The sequence below is a fragment of the Uloborus diversus genome, chromosome 4 (assembly GCF_026930045.1).
Source record: "Uloborus diversus isolate 005 chromosome 4, Udiv.v.3.1, whole genome shotgun sequence".
NCBI classification, from domain to species: domain Eukaryota; kingdom Metazoa; phylum Arthropoda; class Arachnida; order Araneae; family Uloboridae; genus Uloborus; species Uloborus diversus.
Window position 1 is genome coordinate 189,192,899 of NC_072734.1, and position 21,316 is coordinate 189,214,214.

General features: G+C 32.9%; 1 protein-coding gene across 1 annotated transcript in view; it reads left to right on the plus strand.

Moving 5' to 3' along the window:
* The window catches only part of LOC129221061 (cadherin-87A-like), a 92,651-nt gene that overhangs the window by 12,516 nt on the left and 58,819 nt on the right, over positions 1 to 21,316 (plus strand). The window contains exons 5-16 of the mRNA XM_054855499.1: positions 199 to 288; positions 3,097 to 3,195; positions 4,123 to 4,257; positions 5,830 to 5,943; positions 7,592 to 7,670; positions 9,786 to 9,898; positions 11,497 to 11,697; positions 14,285 to 14,440; positions 14,622 to 14,786; positions 15,935 to 16,008; positions 17,406 to 17,673; positions 20,955 to 21,100. Coding sequence (XP_054711474.1) covers positions 199 to 288; positions 3,097 to 3,195; positions 4,123 to 4,257; positions 5,830 to 5,943; positions 7,592 to 7,670; positions 9,786 to 9,898; positions 11,497 to 11,697; positions 14,285 to 14,440; positions 14,622 to 14,786; positions 15,935 to 16,008; positions 17,406 to 17,673; positions 20,955 to 21,100 — 1,640 coding nt within the window. The remainder of the gene's footprint in view (positions 1 to 198; positions 289 to 3,096; positions 3,196 to 4,122; positions 4,258 to 5,829; positions 5,944 to 7,591; positions 7,671 to 9,785; positions 9,899 to 11,496; positions 11,698 to 14,284; positions 14,441 to 14,621; positions 14,787 to 15,934; positions 16,009 to 17,405; positions 17,674 to 20,954; positions 21,101 to 21,316) is intronic.

The window sequence follows — 21,316 nt, forward strand, 5'->3', positions numbered from 1 at the left end:
AACTTCCTCAGTTCCCCCACAAAGATTTCTCTCTGGGGACTAAAACTGTTGCAACAATTGCAAGCTAAAATTAAAACTATTCAGTCAGCTCGAACGCGTACTTCAATTTTTCTTTCTAATGTGAAAGTAAACTTGTTTGAAAATTTTACCTGAATTTAGTAAGCGGTTTTACTGACTTTCCCCATCTTTATCATTTAGGTTAGAGTACCGGTTACAGTTATTGTTCTCGACGAGAACGATAATGAGCCAGAATTTCATGGCATGCCGTATAAAGCTATCGTACCAGAAGTGAGTATTTGGATTTGTTTTACATAAAATGAACACTTGTACAACTATTTCTTCTTTTTACTAGTTTTTATGTTTCAAAATAAAAATTCACCCTTGAGAAAGTTATGCAGTAAAAAATAATTTAGGGAAACTCTTGTTGAAAACTTCTTCGGTAAAAATTTAACCAGTTTTCTTCTTTTTAATATACTCGATGCGTTTATTCAGATGCTACTACATTGATCAATTACAGAGTTAAGAAATTCTGTGAATATTATGCTGAAAAATACTGTAATTTTTCTCTTTATTTGCTAATTTATTAAATGAATTGTTTATTTTTACATTTTGCATTATATATAACTAATAAATAGTAATAATACTTTTTTTTATCAAATAACACGTAGACAATATTTACAAGAAATCAGTAAGTTTGCTAGCATCTAAATTCCATAACGATTTACCATAAATTATTTAAAACGCGTATACAGTGGAACGCAACATTTATTTTCAAATTCTGTTGTATTTCAAGCAAAAAAAAAAAAGAAATACAGTTTATGTCATGAAATATCAATTATTTTTATTTATAACAATTATATATATATATATATATATATATATATATATATATATATATATATATATATATATATTTTCATCTAAATTCCATAACGATTTACCATAAATTATTTAAAACGCGTATACAGTGGAACGCAACATTTATTTTCAAATTCTGTTGTATTCTGTTTAGCATAATTTAAAGCAAAAAATCTTGAAAGTTTCTCAAGCATTGCAGTACCAGTCAAGGCCGTATCCAGAATTTTTTTTCGGGAGGGGCCCGGATTAACACATTGCCCTAACACACACACACACACACACACACATAGTATATATAGACACACCAAACGCATAAAAATGTTAACATAGAACACTTTTTGCCTCGATTTTTAATGATTCCACTGTTTGGACTGTTGTTATTTTACTTTAATTTCTTATTATTTTTCTTATTCACCTTGTAGTGGTAAGGATAACAGGAGAGTGTCCCTTTAAGTCGGATGTAGAACATCCATATTTTCAGTGGGTCCGGGGGTTTCTCCCCCCGAGAAAGGTTTGAAAAAAAAAATCTGTATTTTGAGGCTTTATATTAGGTAATTGAAACAACGAAAATATGAAAAAAAAAATAGGCAAACAAAGTTTTTAATAAGTTATACATTCTTTTGCCAATCAAGATCAAACATAATAAAAATTTCTTGCTCGACAAATCATGGAACTTAATGGACAGAGAGGAAAAACGAGAGAGGAGAAAAGAGAAGCACCCCGTCATCTGCTCATATCGGCTTTTAGTGAAGTTTGTTTTTGATCACTCCCCCTACCCCCACTTTTTTTCTTTAAATGCCCTACAGTATGAAAATTGTACAAAATAGTTTGAAAGAAATAGTATAGACATGTAGAAAATAAGAATGGAAGAGTAATATTCTGGCCATTTGGATAATTCATACTTTATTTTCTTGATAAGATACAAAATTGAAGAACTTTTCAAGGAATTTCAAAAACTTAAATAATTTTCAAAGACTCGAATAGTTGTAACTATTTGAAGCTCTTATAACTTTGTAAGACACACCCATTTTAAGTTAATAAATGCAACGAAATATTTCTCGAAACAAACTTTTTTTTTCAATCAGAAGTAGTGCAGAAAATGAAAAAGAGTAGAGTAAGTGTTTTTTTTTCTTCTCATATTTAAGGTATTAACAATATGCAGTAGAAGTAAGAAAAAAAAAGCAATAACAAAAGAACTTCCATGATACTGAATTCAGCATTAAATAAATGCAAGACATGAAACATATCAATCACAAAAATGATCTTAAAAATTAAGCTACAAAAACGCGAGAATCGTGATTTTTGCATTTTTTACTCAGGATGTATCAAGGAGCAGAATTTGACACATCTTGGTAACAAGATACTCGCAGTTTTAGGGGCAGGAGGGCAGGGTCGTGTACAGAGGGGAGAAGGGACACCTGTTGGTCCGGGAAACAGCTTAAATGGGGCCCAATATCTTTAAACCAAGGGTTGAAAATATAGGTAAACAATATGGAGGGGACCCAATAAAAGGCATTTGTGACAGCCCCGAAATTTCTGTGCACGCCCCTGGAGGAGGAAGTGCACAGAAGTCAGTTCGGTAGACTTGAAAACTGACAAAGGGCCTGCCTTGACCCTGGACTGCTCTGAATTGAATTGGGAAAGAGAGTAAGAAGTCCTAATTAAAGGTCTAAATTTCAAGTGTGTCTTGCGGCTAATGAGAAATAGAATTGCTTTTTCTGTATTTCTGCAAAATATTATAAATCTTGAATAGTAGCAAAATTAAGAATTATAAAAAACTTTGTTATTCTCCTTTTCTGACATTAGGAATTAAAAAAAAAACCTTCTTGGTACAAACCATTTTGGGTTTCGGGGGGGGGGGGCCGGGCCCGTCAGGCCCCCCCTCTGGATACGGCCCTGGTACCAGTTCTACTTCTTGGCCAAACTTTTAGAGCAATGAGCCATTTTAAATTTCTATAGTGACAACTTCTTTGTTTTTGAGGATGTTGCGTATAACCCGGTCTAACCCACGGTCTTCTTCACAGTAAAACATGTTTCAAACTAACACATAAGGTAAATTTAATTACTGCAAACCATTATGTGAAAATTCAAGGAAACAACATGATCACTAATGAAAAGCTAAAAAAAAAATATATTGAATTTCTTTGAAAAAACGCTTTTTAAATAAAAGCTAAAAATTTGCTTTCTTTATGTGTTTGCCATTTTGATTTCAACACCTACTCTGAATTTTATTCGCAGGACACCCCTGTGGGAGCAACTATCATAGAAAATATCAAAGTGACAGATAAAGATGATGTTGGAGGTGTTCTTCAGATACGTTGTGATTTTAATCCTCAGGTACTTTAATACCTCACTGTTAATTCTTTTTGTGTGAGAGAGTAAAAAGTATTTTTACATGACTTTTGAAAAAGTATGCCTGAATATTAAGATTGCATTTAGTTTGTTATTTATTCTCTGTAATGTTAAGGGTCTTTTTCAGAAGTAAATTAAGTATGTTTTTAATTTTCAAAATTTGAGGCCAATGGTATGACGAATAGTTTTGCTTTTACAGTGCTGGTAAAAAAATTGCATCACCCTCGAATTTTCACAACAATGGGATTACGTGAGAAGTTTTGGTCGACCGATTAACGATGAATGTATGTGAAATTCTGCAAAACTTATGAAATAAACATTTAACAGCAGGAATCCGATCATTGTTTACGTAGATCGGGGCTGTTTTCGGGCCAAGGCAAACTGCTGACCCCATGCTCATTTTTCCATTTCTGAACCTGCGTGTGAGTTTAAAATACTTAACCCCATGTCAATTTAAGTCTAACGGCAGGATAAAGGTTTTTAAATTGTTACTCACCAGTTTTGCCCTATGGCACGGAGCAGAATCATCCTGGAAAATGACGTTTGGAACGGAAGTAAAGTGATCCCGGATAGTAGGAAGCAATTTCTCCTCCAAAATGTCAATATACACCTGAGCGTTTACTGTTCCTTGCACAAAGTGAAGCCCACCCACTCCTTGATCAGGAATACATCCCCAAATCATCTGGGATACGGGATGCCTGACTGTGTGTTGAATGCAGTCGAGATGATATTCCTTTCCTTTGCGGCGCGGGTGATGCAATTTTTTTTACCACCACTGTAAAACCTGAAATTTAAGTTTAAATGTAATTTCGCTTCCAGTCAATTCTTTTCTTTTTTTTTTTTTTTTTTTGCCATTTTACTGTTTTTTAAAAATTAATTTCTCATTCATACACGTTACAATCTTGATTTTAGTTTCCAAATGCCTGTGAAAAATTCTCCGTTATGACGCAATCATCTAGTCCGCAATCTTCAACAGCATCCATCATACTTCGAAAAAGTTTGGACTATACTGAAAAAGAAAACTATCAGCTACGACTCATTGCGGATGTAAGTACCATATTCTGTTTTTCGAAATCAACTCAAAATATTGAAAAGGTATGTTTGACAGAATTTGCAGTTTTAGGTCACTAAGAGATATTGACAAGATGCTAGAAAGTTGATGCTGGTATACGGGAAAGTAGTCTCGCTTAGTTCTGGACGGAAGTTCTTGTTATTATTGTATGGCAGTTTTTTGAATACTTCAGTTCAACATTCTGAAAATGCAAAGTACAAGTACTTCATACTTTGTTTTTCAACTTTAAATCATTTTTTTTTCTTTCGTGCTGAAAACTTCACACAAAATTCTTGCGAAAAACATTAACGCTAGTTGGTTAAAATTAAAAACGAAATAGTGTTTCTTAGATACTTTATTGCGTGTTACTTCCTTTTTATGCCTCTAAATAAATCGTTTTCTTCGTGTCAAGCAAACGATATGATTTTTCAAAAATTTATGCAACTTTAAATGGTTAAAGATTTTTTTTATTTGAAAATATATGACAATGTGTTATGATTTAATGAGGTTCAAGTTTAATTCTTTAAATGCTTTGTTATTTACAGATACATCTTAAAACAAGCTTTCGACCAATATTAAAACTAAAATACTATGTATTTTTTATTTCATGACATACAACATACAAAAAGAGAAGTAGTAAGAAGAAAATGTCTTTGTGACAAAAAGCCTAAGTAAAAATACTTTCAAAGCAGCATAAATTTTTCAAAATATTGCAACGTCTTCATTTTTATTAGTTCAATTTTTTCATAAAAAAAAGGGTTCTTTGCAGTTTTGAAACACGTGTCTGAAACATTTTACAACGTGTCTTTCTTTTAAACGCTTTTCATTTAATTAAAAAATAACTATTTGAAATGGTATTGTATTGAAGTGTAAATAATTAACTTTTCACTTTTTATAACTGTTATGAAAAAAAAAAAAAAAATGTGCTCTACAGATGTTCACTGTATCTTTCATTACATTAAAAATACATTTATACATAAATTAACACCCAGAGGTTTGTTTGGTCTTATATTATATTTAATTGCGTTTCATATTCCCAACATTAAGATACCATATTATCTTCTCCGTAACACCTTCAGAATTATTTTTAGAAATGAAGGATTCGGGGCAAAAATGTGACAAGCCACAAGAAGTGACATTTCGATCAAAGTTTTTGTTTCTCATAACTAAAGTGGAAATAAACATGACAATGGATTACGTCATTTGGAGAAAAAAATACCTGTTTTAAGTATTGAAAAATATAGAATGAATAATAGGTTTGAAAATTCAACAAATTATTTTTATGCGTCGGAAAGTTGGCCAACTGAAAATTCATATAATGTGGCAGATCACATTCTTGTTCTGAGTCCTTCAAATCATACACAAGCTTTCGTTTCAGTCTTAGAGAAAAGGAAAATTTCTTGTAGATATCGATATGGAAAATACGCTTACGAAAAAACTTCAAAATTGTTTAGTTTTGCCAAAATACCTTTCTTGTTTTTATTACTATTATTTTTTTAATTTTTAAAGTCAAATAGAGCTGAAGACTAAAAGAGAAAATCTTGCTAAAGACGTTCTCTTAATTTTAGGATGGTCGTCATAATTCTACAGCACAAGTTTCTTTGACAGTTCAAGATGTACAAAATCGTCCACCTGTTTTCGTTGGGTCTTTAACAGGAATCGTGGATGAAGATGCTCCAGTGGTAATTGTTTTTAAATACTACACAAACAGTTTTACTTGTGTCATTTTTCGTTTTATATTTCAACTGAAAAGATAAATTAATAAATTATTTCAACCAAATTATTTTTGGCTTATGAACCATTGAAGTTTTTTTTTTTTTTTTTTTCAAAAATACTTTTTTTAAAGAAAATGTATTTTTTTTTTTTTTTTGGTTCAGAGTTCTTTTTGACTGTTTGGTCATTCATCAGTTGTTACAGAATAAGTAGGACAAAATGCCGCTAAGCTAACCAGATTAAAGAACAATATTTTGAGGAATAGCATTCGCATTTTCGATAAAAATGGGGATATGTTTGTGTTTTTAAGTACATTTAGTGGGATTATAATTAGTTTTATTTTTGACTATTGGCACACGCACGACTTTTCCCGTAGTAGAAAATTAAAAGGTCTTTTGGTTCGCCTGTATCTTTACAAATCATGTATGATGAATTTCTCGCCAATTGGCTTGCCCATGTACGGTTCCACGTTGGGATAACTTGGAAATTTACTCGTCCATCTAATGATAATTTTGCTCGGGAAAATGTCCTTAAAATTGGAATAGAAAAAGAACAAAATCGAATTTTCAAGAAATCGCTTCTAGGTGCACACCCCTTATGCTACAAACTCATTCTGTGCCAAATTTCATGAAAATCGGGCGAATGGTCTAGGCGCTTTGCGCGTCACAGAGATCCTGACAGACAGAGAGATATCCAGAAAGAGAGACTTTCAGCTTTATTATTAACTAGTGGTACCCGCACGGCTTTGCCCGTAATAGAAAAATTAAAAGGTCTTTTGGTTCGCCTATATATTTACAAATAATGTGTGGTGAATTTTCTCGCCAATTGGCTTGTACCCATGTTACGGTTCCACGATATGATAATTTCGTATCTCACCAATTGGCTTGTACCCATGTTACGGTTCCACGTTATGATAATTTCGTAAGTTACTCGTCCATCTTATGATATTTTTGTTCTTAAAATTGGAATAGAAAAAGAACCACATCGAATTTTCGAAAAATCGCTTCGAAGTGCACTCCCCCATGCTACAAACTAACTTTGTGCCAAATTTCATGAAAATCGGCCGAACGGTCTAGGCGCTATGCACGTCACAGACATCCTACAGACATCCTCCGGACAGAGAGACTTTCAGCTTTATTATTAGTAAAGATAAAGATAGCAACAGTACGGATTTGTAATAAGAACTATGTAGAACATAACCTAAACTCCAGTAGATAGCGTTATTTGCTGACAACTTTTTTCTTTTCTTCTTTCTCTTTAAAGTACAGTCTTACCAGTAAAACATTTAAGATGCCGGATCTAGTTAAGCCTCGTCAAAATAAAGCATTTACCTGCATGTGAAACATTACCAAAACATATTATCAAATTATCATGCTACGGCGCGAGTTTCACTGTTGATGACGTCAGAGCGTGACTCGATCAGTGAATTTGCTATTGTATATATATGAGGATTTATTTTTAAATGCATGTCAGCAAAATTTCCGCATTTTGGAGAATTCCAAAATTCGGAAGTACAGACTTTGCACTGAATAACAAACTTAAAATTTTCACTGTATAACTTGAACTATTGAAACTTAAAGTTTCAAATTCTTTATCTAACACCACTATTTCTTTTAGGGAACACTTGTAATGACTATAAAAGCGAATGACGGTGACGAAGGAGATTCAAGGAACATTACATACGACTTGGTGACAAGTAAGCTACAATTAAATTATGTAACAAAACTATAAAGTCTCATTATTCAGTATGCTTTATAAATTTAAGGTATCCGACTGCGTTAGAATCGACATTTTCGATGAAATATTCGTAACTTTGTTTTTTTGGGCAATCACGATTGCTTATTGCTTTCATTTGACTGTTTTTGGCGTGCTATCATTTTTCCCACCCTCTGGCAGCACCACCCGTCGCGTCGGCCGGCCTCACGATGCTGCTCCTCTAGCGAAAACCGTCTCCAGGTTGCGTCCATATCCTACACACACACGCATACATACACACACACACACAAACACAGACACACACATACACAAACACATACACACACGCATGCATACAGACACCTACACATACACACAAATACACACAACTGCCCACACATTCATGCCTGCACACAGACGCACATATGCTTACACACACACACACATATACACCATACCCCGCCCCTACGCATACAAACACTTATACACACATATACACATACCCCGCCCCTACGCATACAAACACTCATACACACAACTACCCACACACTCATGACTGCACACAGACACAAACACACATGCCTACACACATACACATACCCCCCCCCCCCCCACACACACATACAAACACACACTCGTGATTGCGAAAAACATAATTTTGAATTCAAGATGACAAAATTCAAATTATTTTTTTTTTTTTTTCGTTTTGTAGTCTGATTTATTAGCTTTCCAAAATTGGCTTTGTTTTTACTCTACATTAATTACAACTGGAGTTATAGCTGTACTATTTTAGAGTCGCATACTAAACTCCAGACCGGAAATTGCATTTAAATGCGTTTTCTAAAGAATGAAAATATCATTTTGAAGAATGATATTTTTGAAGAAAGTTGTCTACTGTAACAATGATATCTCAAAAAGTTATTCGAGTATTCATCTGAAATTTTCTGAGATAGTTCTCTGTAATATGCTTGATATTTTGCACTGAAAGCTAAGCGTAGTTTCATTACTAAAGAATATTTTCACGTCACTTATATAAGTGTAAACAAAAGCATTTGTTTACGAAAAAAATACTAGTGTAGAAACTGTGTTCGGCGATATTTCAGAACTTTCTTGAAAAATAAGAAATCTTTTAGAGAAAAACACACATTAATGTCATACAAATGCACTACTACAAGGATTTATGTGTAATTAGAACCAAATTTTGTAAATAGCTGTTAGCGAAAGATAGGTTTTTCCGCTATTTTTCTTCAAATTTGTCCATTTTTACTTCCTTTTACAAAAAAGGAAGTATTGTATTCGCGAAAAATTTTCACCCAAAAATCGGCCTTAATATTCACTTTGCTCACCCCCAAATGAATGTTGAGTTTTTTTTTTCAACCCGATCGGGCGTGGATATGTGCCTAGGAACGTACAGACACCCGAAATATCCATTTTGACGATCCCCGAGTTAATTACAACGCGTTTTCTTGTGATGTCTGTATGTACGTATGTATGTGCGTATGTGTGTGTGTGTGCATGTATGTCGCATAACTCAAGAACGGAATGTCCTAGAAAGTTGAAATTGGGTACATAGACTCCTAGTGGGGTCTAGTTGTGCACCTTCCTTTTTGGTTGCATTCGTGTGCTCTAAAGGGGATCTTTTGCTCCTTTTTGGGGGGAAATCATTGTTAATTTCGATGTAAACTCATGTGGTGTTATAATTTGGCGGACACTTGGCGATATATCGCCAGTCTTTTGGTCGCCAAGTTTTGTCACCTATTCGGAGACAAATTTGGCGATTTTTTTTAAAAAATCTGGTTTCAATTTGGGCACTGTTGTTGATATTTAGAGAGTAAACTATTGAATCACATTAAAACTGCCAATAATGGGAAAATGACATTAAATTGGAGTAAAAGGAAGTCATGTGATGCACACATCCGCTCGTTGTTTTTAAAATAACATTTTTAAAGCTTGTTTTTACATTTTTTTCCATAGTTTTGAAACATTAGTTAAAAAATAACATTTAAAAATTTTTCCAAGTTATTTTTCAAAAAAATGTCTTCGAACGCAGTCGGATACCTTAATAGTTCTCTAGTCATGTTTTTTTACTTTCTAACTGTTGTGTTTTGTTAAATAGATCCTGAGGAATTCTTTACCATTCATCCAATCAGTGGCGAGTTGAGAACAGCGCGCCTATTGGACAAAGAAATTTTTCCGTCATCCAATGGCGTGATAAACGTTGGCATAAAAGTAAGGTCGTGTTTATATCAGAGGTCAAAATATCACTATGAACTTTGGAAATTACTGCTAAAATACTGAAATAAGTTATTAAAATACTTTTCAAATGCAAAATTTTTTGTTATGCACGAAACAAGGAAAAATATTCTCATCAACTAAAAGGGAAAATTGTTTCTAGTTTTTGCAAAAAAAAAAAAAAAAATCGCTTCGTACAAAATAGTTAGCTTTTTGTAAAGGCATGAAAACCTATCTAAAAAACAAAGCGGAAAATTTCACGTTTCTAAAAATTTTTAGGACTTTTACAAAGTTTGAAAACGTACATATATAACCGATTGTGTGAAAATAATGGAAGCTTTTCAAAGTGAAGTGGTTGCTTGGTGATCAAAAAGCTTCCCGCCAAACAGGATAAACAATTTAAAAGATTTATCCATATTTCTGAGGAGTTGATGGTGGGAGGAGGTTCTAATGGAAGTAGCTGTGATGAAAAAGGAGAAGAAGGAGGATAATAGTTTGGCAGATACTTGGCGGGCAAATTAGATATCATAACTTTTTATGGCTGAGGGTTTTTGGGTTTAGGATGCAGGTTTTCTTTTTTGTGCGAAAAAGTAAAAGGTTTTCTTGGCGGGGAAATTTTTACAACAGGGTTGTTTGTGATGAGATTGTAGATTACAGCAGACACTTGTTTCGGCGTTACAAGGAACGCCCTTTTCAATGCAAAAGAAATGAGCTTATGGATGAAAAGACATCAAGGACAAAAGCTTTTGTCTCTGATGCTTTTTAATCCATAAGCTCATCTCTTTTGCATTGAAAAACGCGTTCCTTGTAACACCGAAACACTTGTCTGCTGTAATCTGCAATTTGCTTTTTGGCGTTGTTATTTCTTACTTTACTTTTCAGCACAAAGGTATTTATTTATCTTATTTAACTATGTGTTTGATTACGTAATTTTTGAGCTATTACATTGCTTATTGTTCTCACATGACTGTTTTGAATTCTTATGATTTTATTTTCCCCCGCCCCCAACTGCAGCACCACCGTCCCCTCCCGATGCTGCTCTTCTAACGAAAACAGTCTCCAGGTTGCGTCCATATCCTACACACACCTACACACTCACATCTACACACACACACACGAATACATACACACACCATCACACACACGAATACATACACATACCATCATACACACACGAATACATACACACAACATCACACACATACACACACGCACACACAAAACGCACACAACACTCACTTCTACACACACACACACACACGAATACATACACACACACATACCTACACACACGCACACACAAAAAACATACAACACTCACACCTACACACAGACACGAATACATATACACACATACACACACACACACACACCTACACGCTCTCGAATACGTACACACATACACACACAAAACACACACATCTACACACAACACACACATCTACACACGCGCACACACACACACGCACACACACACACACACGCACACACACACACTCGTGATTGCAACAAAGATAATTTGAATTAATGTGAAAATTCAATTTTTTTTTTGTATTATTTCCTTTATTAAACCGATTATCCGTCCTACTTGCCAGGCGACTGAAGTGATGTCCAACGGTGCTCTGGCTGTAGGACCAGAAGCATCAACGGTGGCGGCGTTGACGATTACCATCCGAGATGTGAACGATCAGCCTCCCACATTCAACAAGATCAGTTATACAGTGAACGTGAATGAGAACGTGGCAAACGGGACACCATTTCCAAATTTGGATATGTTTGTTCAAGACACAGACAGCGTAAGCATACACGTTTTTTTTTTTTTTTACTCTTTTAAGATATCTGTTTTAAATTTCCTAAAAATACCTACTTAAAAAAAATGAAAGGTTTTTTCGTGCAACTATGTAAGTATTTCGTTATGTGTCGGATTATATAAATGTTTTTCTATTATTTCCTCCATTGAGTGACAGACCATAAGTACTCGTAACTTCCATCTTTAATTAAATGTGGACGCAAAATGATACCAATTTGCTCCTATTTCCATCTAGAATTTTTATAGTTTTGCATTTAACTGTACGTGTAAACATGATTCACTCTGTTTTTTTATTATTACTATCGTTTTTATTTTTTATTTTACATTATTGCACTGTATCTTTATAAGTTGTAACTAAAGCACAACGAATTGAAATACAGTGCCCGCCGCTTAATAAAATCACATTCGTTCTGAGAACATTTGATTTTATAAAGCGGCTGATTTTATAAACCGGCACTTATGCACTGAAAAAAATAAAATGTTTTTAAATATAAATACTCTAAAAAAGAAATAAATTACAATTAATTGTATTTTATTTTTAGTCTAGTTGTATTGTATTATTTTAGTTCAGTTGCAAAATATAGTTGACATTTTAACTTACATAAGGTACATTTTTAAAATTTCACAAGGGTCTTAAAATATTGACTTATTGTTGTTTGAATAAGAGAATTTGAAAGCAAAGATTGAGAAATCCCTAATTTAATTGCAGCATCATACTAAATACATTTTAAGCTTGTCATACTTATTCAAAATTTTGAATTAATCTTTCACACTCAAGTCGTCACGACTTGCTAGCTAACAATTTTAACTCAATTGTAAAAATGAACTGTCAACCCCTGTAGATAGCTGGATGAGCACGAACTGATCGACTCAGTGGTCAGTGAGCAGGGCTGCATGTCAAAACAGTTCTTCGAAGTGGAAACAGGCAGCACCAACTAAATATATGGCTCTGAAACAATTCTCTTGAGACTGCTTCATTCTTTTTTTTTTTTTTTTTTTCATTCAGCTCCCCAAGAAAAAAATTTGCAACCTTCACTTTTTTTTTCGTGTTTGTGGAATTTGTTATTTTATTAGCGCTACAATGTTTTAAATCCTTGGAAGAAAAAATAAAATCCTGGTTCTATTCAGAGAAGAATTAACATACGCTCTCCAAAAGTTTGATTTTATAAAACGGCGAGGATGATTTTATTAAAGGATAAACCTAGCATGTTTTGATATAGAAATGATTCTGTTCTTCCAGATTTGATTCTATAAAGCGGCTGATTTTATAATCCAGTGATTTTATTAGTGGCGGACACTGTATTGCAAACAATTGTAGCTTCAAATGTGCTTTAAATCATTAAAATCAGTTTCAAAATAGAATTTTTAAAGTGTTAGATCTTTGAATAGGATATTTTCAGCTCATCTCGTATAAATCAAAATCCCTTCACCTAAAATTTAGGCAAAAGACATTCAAAAAACGTATTTCGTGGTAATATAAAAGCTGATATTGCAAATTTCTCAACTATTAGGTAATTTCACCGTTATTTTAGTTTTGTTTGAAAAAAAAAACAAACACGATTTTTACTTTTAAAAAGTTTACTTTCACTTTTTATTCCCGTAATTATCATGTTTTTAATTTTATATTATGTTTTTAGTAAAATAAAAAACAAGTTTTTTTAAGCTTAATGGTTTCACTTGAGACTTGAGTTAGAACTTGAAAAGAATTTGCTTTGAGGGTTTTAAAGGCTTAATAATCATAATGCAATGTTTTCAATCAAATAATGTCACGTCTTTTTCTATTTCAAATGTTATGTTAGCTTTGTCACGTGTCGCTATGTAGATAAATAATATGCGTCAAAGAGTATTTTAGTTTATGTAAAATAATATCCTGTAAATATCATAAAAGTACTGAAAAATGTTTAATTTACTTTTATTTGTTTATTTATTTATTTATTTTTACTCGTGTTAAAATGAAAACAATCTCTAAATTAATTTCAAATTTTTCAGGAAGATAAAAATTTAAACTTTTTCCAATTTTACTACGTTTTTTGGCTCAGAGCTGAAAATGAGGCAGTTTCTATTTTAAAAGTTCTTTTTTTTTATTTAAAAAAAAAAAAAAAAACGGATCAAGTTTGATACAATGCATTTGGACGGAATGCATCTTAACATAAGTGCAATGCTTTTTTTTTTTTACATTATAAGACAAATTTTTAACTTTCGAACTAGGAAAACTAGAAATTGCGAATAAAATTAATTTGCTTTGAACAAAAATTGGAAATTGTTTGTAGATTTTTTTTTAAATTTATTCATCTTTTCCTATCTATTATAGCTCTTTGAATCGGTGTGTCAGGGCTAAATATTTCTCCCATAGTTACGACGGCACGATGAATTTTTCTCCCCAAACGTTTTGTGTTGCAGAAGCAAAGTGAGGAAGAAACTTTTGAACCTTTTGTTTTAGTGCCATAACTATGACGGAACTAGTACGGAAAAAGAGTGGAGAGTGGTAAAATGCTTTGACCTTGACACGCCGATTCTAAATTCATGAACTATAATGCATCATATCATAAATAAAATGTTGTTTTAATTTTAAGGGTTCAAACTCCGTATTTAATATTGAACTGCTGGATGATTCCGGTATATTTAGCGTTGAACCGAGCTTGGCGACAGGATCTACTTCCGTCAGCATTCGAGTAGCAAATGGTCCCCTTGATTACGAAAATCCAAATCAGAGGAAATTCATTTTGTTGGTGAGTAAAAGCTTTCAAACAAAGGTCCTTGACATTTACAAACATAAATTGGTATAATTTACATAAACATTCCGTAAAATCATAACTTGTTATAAAGTTCTAAGCATGAAGCTTGCACTGAAAACGAAATACTAAGATTGATTTTTTTTAACGTGATTTTTGTTCAACTGTACTCACGCAGGTTGTTGCAAAAGAAGCTTTTACCAATCCTCAGCTTTCTGGTACTGGCACCGTCACTGTCAACATTTTAGACACTAATGACAATGTTCCCCGGTTTGAAAGAACTGAATATAAAGCGAGTGTCATTGAAAATGCTCACGCTGGAACTGTAGTCGATACAATCACAGTAAGTACAACCACTTTTTATTGGATAGGAAATTTAAAATCCTCAATTATTTCGCCAATAATAAGGATGCAAGTGATAATGATATTAATATTGTTTCGATTATCATCATCATCGTCAATATAAACATTTTTTGTTAAGTCTATGACATACATTATTATTACTATTATTATTATTATTATTATTATTGTTATTATTATTATTATTATTATTATTATTATTATTATTATTGTTATTATTATTATTATTATTATTATTATTATTGTTGTTGTTATTATTATTATTATTATTGTTGTTATTATTATTATTATAATTATTATTATTATTGTTATTATTATTATTAGTATTATTATTTTATTATTATTATTGTTATTAATATTAGTAATATTATTTTATTATAATTATTATTTTATTATTATTGTCGTTATTATTTATTATTATTATTATTAGTAGTAGTAGTAGTATTACTACTATTTTATTCTTATTGTTATTATTATTCTTATTATTATTATTTTATTATTGTCGTTAATATTTTTATTATTGTTGTTGTTGTTATTATTATTGTTATTATTATTATTATTATATTATTATTATTGTCGTTATTATTTTTTATTATTATTATTATTGTTATTAGTATTACTATTATTTTATTCTTATTATTGTTATTATTATTATCATTATTATTATTATTGTTATTATTTTATTCTTATTACTGTTATTATTATCATTATTATTATTATTATTATTATTATTATATTTACTAATGCTTTTGTTGTCACCTCAATAATTTCTGAATGACGGATTTATGCTGAATTAAAGCACTTCAAGATTTGAAGAATCTTTCCTTTTTCTAGAAGTTAACACCAAATTACATTCATTTTTTGAATTAAACACTTTCCAAAACAGGTTCTCATATTCAAATTGCATTTATGTAGTGATATAAGATAACCTGCAATAGCATTTTCATTTATTGGGACATTTATAACATTTAAACGTTAGGGTAGCAGTGTGATTCAACATAGACACTGTTCACTACTTTGATAATAATTTTGTAATCGATAAAAAAATATTGATTATCCAAAAATAATAATAATAAAAAATATTTAAGAGCAGTAATAGATTTATTTTGGTATAATGTTTGCTTTCTACAGGCAACTGACAGAGACACGGGGAAATTCGGAGAAGCTGGAATACACTATTCAATCTTTGGAAATGGTGCTGAAAAGTAAGTTTTGAAGTGAAATAATATATTTGAACCTGTTTATTTGTGTTCCTATTCTTAAAACAATTGTTCAACCTGATTTTGTTAAATGAAAAATCTTATAATTAGTTATGAAGAATTATATACTTAATTATCATGTGGTGAGAGTTATATTCGTTTTAGTCGACCCTATACCTGTCACGAATTTCTTGGAACAGAAGAAAAATTCGTGATACGGAGATTCTGAGAGACCAAGGTCTAATAAAAATAAGAAATTGGAACAAAGTCAAATAGTTAAAAAAGAGTAATGAAGAGAGTAATGAAGTTGTTTCAATTAGTCAAGTACTACTTTTAATCACTGAAGTTGATAGAATGAGCAAAAAAAAAAAAAAAAAAAGAGAAGCTTTTTTTAGAAACTTTTGTTTTTAAAGCATTTAATTTTTCGTTCATTTTTTTAAATGTCGGATTTTTTAAACAAGGCGTGGTCTTTATGACATCACAAGTGATGAACTTTGGCGCGCTACTCCACTAGCAGACTGAATGCTTGCATTTGATGTCTACCGCGTTTCCAGCTTATGATAACTAAGAAGCGAATTAAATATTGCGCTCTGCGCTGATGCCGTCAGTTAATTTCATCACTTGTGATGACTTGTGCAGAAGCGTAAAAAATTAAATTGAATTTGTGCACTGATAAAAACTAATTGTTAAAAAATAATAAACATAGTCAAATTATTTTCAAAATTGTCAAATCCTATGTTATTAAGCATGCTCTTTCAAAAAAAAAAAAAAAACTAAAATTTCGAAAACTATCTTATTTTACAAAGTTACTCACCCTTAAGGAACACATATGAGGCAGTGAGAAGCAAAGGGATGCAAGTGGACATTTTCAAGTTTTGAGTAAAACGCATTTAAAGATCAGATCCTAGGTAGGCTTACATTGAATTTTTTTTCTAAATCATGCTGTATACCGGAACCTACCAGGGCTACTAGTACTATATCTTGCCCCCCCAGACAGAGGAGGGGTTTACCTACCATTTGTACTGGTTATCTCCAAATTTTTAATTTTGCCACTTACATCACTTTGCTTCTCACTGCCTCATATAATATCCGGCCTATTGCCACACACAATGAAATATTCTGCCGTGTGGAGGTAAACGGCAGTAACTGCAGAAACGGGTTTTCGAGATATTTGAAGAAACGCGTTTTGAATTCAATACTAACAATAGGGAAATGTTGAAATTAGACGTCTTTTTCGCGTCTTTTTTCAGCGGAAACCGAATAAGCGAGCTTGTACAATAAAGGTAACGTACAATAGATGACATAAATGCAAAAAATTGAAAAATGAAAAATTTGCAGTTACTGCCCTTTACCTGCACACGGCAGTATTAAAATCTATATCAAAACATCTGTGTGTTTTCTAGATTCCATGTGGGCGAAACATCCGGCGTTATAACCGTTGCTCCATGTCTAACCCCTGGATCTGGGAACTGTCTAGACTTCGAAACGAGGCCAACTTACTACCTATCCTATCAAGCCGTGGATGAACTGGGCAAGGGTTTGGCCACCGTGGTGCCGTTGACTTTATCTTTGTCGGACGCAAACGACAATGCACCAGCCTTCCTCCACGAATCGTACTCGGCAACTATCGACGAAGGTGCTTTGAAATTTGATACGCCCCTTCGAGTACAGGTAAGAACTACTTTAACACGGGGAAAAAGTTCACATTCTTGCTTTAAAAAAAAAATGAATTTTGACATCTTGAATACAAATTATGTTTTTCGCAATCAGGAGTGTGTATGTGTGTGCTGGTGTTTGTGTGCAGGCATGCAGAGCCGTGTCCAAGGGGAGGGTTTTAGGGGTTAAACCCCTCCCATTGGGGAAAAAATAATAAGTCAAATGAACAAAATGTATATTTGGCTGAAATTAACTTGAATGTGAAAGTTAGTGCGGAGCGTTTTTTTTTTTTTTTTTTTTAACTTTCTCTGAAGTTTCTCTGAAATTTACAACTGTTAAAGCTTTACCAACTGAAATAATATTTTGGGAAAACTATGGCGGAAGAACCGCTGAATGATCTACCAATGCAAAGCAATAATAATGCTTATTGTAAGAGGTTATGATGAATTTGGCATATGTTGCAGCTATGAAGATACATTGGTGATTGTGTTTGGTAATGTAATTTGCATATGCAATAAGCTCTTTCTTGTTTTAAGCATTATATCAGAACTTAAAACCATTCTACATTAATTACTAAACATTTTTCCATAGTACATTCTATATTATAAAATAATTTGTGGATATTTTTTATACTTTTTGCAATACACCTTATAGTAAACAGATATAATTTAAAAGAAACAAACAGGGTTTTATTAAATTGAACGTGTAAAAAGAAGGAATACTTTAGTCACTTATGCAGCCAGAATTATTTTTCTAGGAAGGAGTGGGGAAGGGTAGAGCAGTCCTTACAGGTGTATAAAGGCCATATTGGGATCGGCAATTTGTCGTAAAACTAAAGTTTGTGAGGGGCTGAATCTCCTCCCCCCCAGGTAAGATTAAAACCCCTCACTTTATGAAAATCTGGACACGGACTTGCAGACATGAGTGTGTGTGTGTGTGTGATGGTAGGTATGTGTGTTTGTGTGTGTGTGTAGGTGTGTGTATGTATGCATGTGTATGTTGGATATTGACGCAACCTGGAGACGGTTTTCACGAGAGGAGCAGCATCGTGAAACCGGTCGACGGTGGTGCTGCAGAGGGAAGCGGGAGGGGGGGGGGGAAATAAAATCATAGGAACTCCAAACAGTCAAGTGAGAACAATAAGCAATGTTAATTCTCAAAAAAAAAAAAGAAAAGTTAAACACCTTTTACAACTGTATAGAAAAATATTTAGTTACCGTCTACCTCTGAGAAGTTGAGCTATGGCCTTGAGCAAATCCATTTCTTTCTAGGGAGAGCACTCAGTGAGAAGAGGAATTGTTAGGCGCAGAGTTCGGCTACCATTGCAACCCTTTTATTGGCGAGAAAATCCTGTTCTACTTGCCACTTCTTACCTGAATTATATTGTTCGCCCAAATAGGCAATAACACTGCAGACTAAATCCGCAAGTTCTTAAGCCAATTTTCTTCTCCCCTATTTCAACAAATGGAATCGTTTAATCGGTCGGGCAGCGCAGCTCAAATTCCTAGAGGGGACAGTACAGAGTTTTGTCTTGTGAAATAAATATTTCTGTATATGTTTATGTGTAATGACATCAGAAAACGAAAATAGTTTATTTAATAGATTAATGTTTCATCTCAACTTATTTCACTCAACAAAAAAATGTCTGAAAGGGATGTTATTTGAGTTTGTATATCATTAATTAAACCGCTCTCAGTTATGGATTTCAGATATTTTTAAAGTATTTTTTTTTCAAAACCTAATCCAAAAAACGAAATATAAATTCTTGTGTAGAAATTTGCATGACTAACATTCTAAGCTTATGCATGAACTTTGATGACGGTGAGGGCATTACAAAACCTGGAATTGACAAAATTCTAAAAATTCGCGAATTGTAATCAGATATATTGACGAAAATGGTATCGTAGGTTCATAAAAACTTTCGAATATAATTTATTCGTAATTTCTCACGCTCACATTTATCTATCACAAATGTTTAATATACTTATCAAGAATATTTCATTGCACAGAAAGATCAGAAAAAAATACTAGTGTTTGCGGTATCGAAAACTTCAAACCAATCCCCCAGCCCATGTCGTTAAGCTTTGTGGCAAAGTTCACTAAAAAAACAGTTGATGAATTGAGGCAGTGAGAAGCAAAGGGATGTAAATGGCAAAATTGAAAATTTGGAGATAACCAGTACGAATGGTGGGTGAACCTCTCCTCTGTCTTGGGGCAAGAGATGGTACTAGTAGCCATGGTAGTTGCTGCTATACAGCATGATTTAGAAAAAAAATTCAATGAAAGCTTACCTGGGATGTTATCTTTAAACGCGTTTTACTCAAAACCTGAAAATGTTCACTTGCATCGTTTTGCTTACCACTGCCTCACATGGTATCTGGCTTTTGCCACTCACAGTACAATAATGATCCTTAAATGTTGTCATTCGTAGCACAGAAATATGACAAATATTAATGTTATTTAAATGTTGTGGAGCTGGAACTAAATATATACAATGCCTCAATTAGTAGTTTTCATACAACTCAATATTTTTCAAACTTTACGTGAGTTCAGAAACGAAAAGAATCGAAGATGTTTGCATAATTTAAGCGTGCAGTGTTTCACTGATTTTTCTTCCGACGCTTTAATCAAAAGTATGCCGTATTCGAAATCACTTCTGTGAATACTGGCTGTATGTTATAGCTAGTATGAAAATTACTTTTAATTTTTACTAATAATAAAGCTAAACGTCTCTCTGTCCGGAGGATGTCTGTAGGATGTCTGGATGTGTCTGGATCTCTGTGACGCGCATAACGCCTAGACCGCTCGGCCAATTTTCATGAAATTTGGCACAAAGTTAGTTTGTAGCATGGGGGTGTGCACCTCGAAGCGATTTTGCGAAAATTCGATGTGGTTCTTTTTCTATTAAAATTTTAAGAACAAAACTATCATAAGATGGACGAGTAAATTACGAAATTATCATAACGTGGAACCGTAACATGACCACAAGCCAATTGGCGAGATACGATATTATCATAACGTGGAACCGTGACATGGGTACAAGCCAATTGGCGAGAAAATTCACCGTACATTATTTGTAAATATACAGGCGAACCAAAAGACCTTTTAATTTTTCTATTACGGGCAAAGCCGTGCGGGTACCACTAGTTTATTATAAGACCACATGGTACAAATTCTATAAGAGTGTTTTTTGTCTTTTTTTTTTTTTCCTGTATCATGCACTGATTTTAGAAGAAATTACGTTCTAAAATTATTGTTCAAATATTCACTACCTTCATGACTTCTTTTTTCAACAGGCTGTTGATGCAGATGCTACTTCTGTCGTCCAATATTCCATAATTGCCGGAAACAGTCATAACATATTTGCTATCGACGGAAGATCGGGAGAAATATCTGTCACTCAAAGAAACGGATTGGACGTATCGGCGTTGAAAACAGATCAGTTAGTATTTTTCATGCTTATGAACACTGAGAATACTTAATATTCAGGTATGGTGATTTTATCAGGATTCAAAGATGAAACGAGCTGATGACATCACATGACTTCTTTTTACTTCAATTTAATGATAATAGTTCCTTGGAGTAAGCAAAGAAACTTTAAATATATTTCCCCAAGTTTGTTGTGAACTGAAGCAAAAAGAAGTTTTATACAGATTAA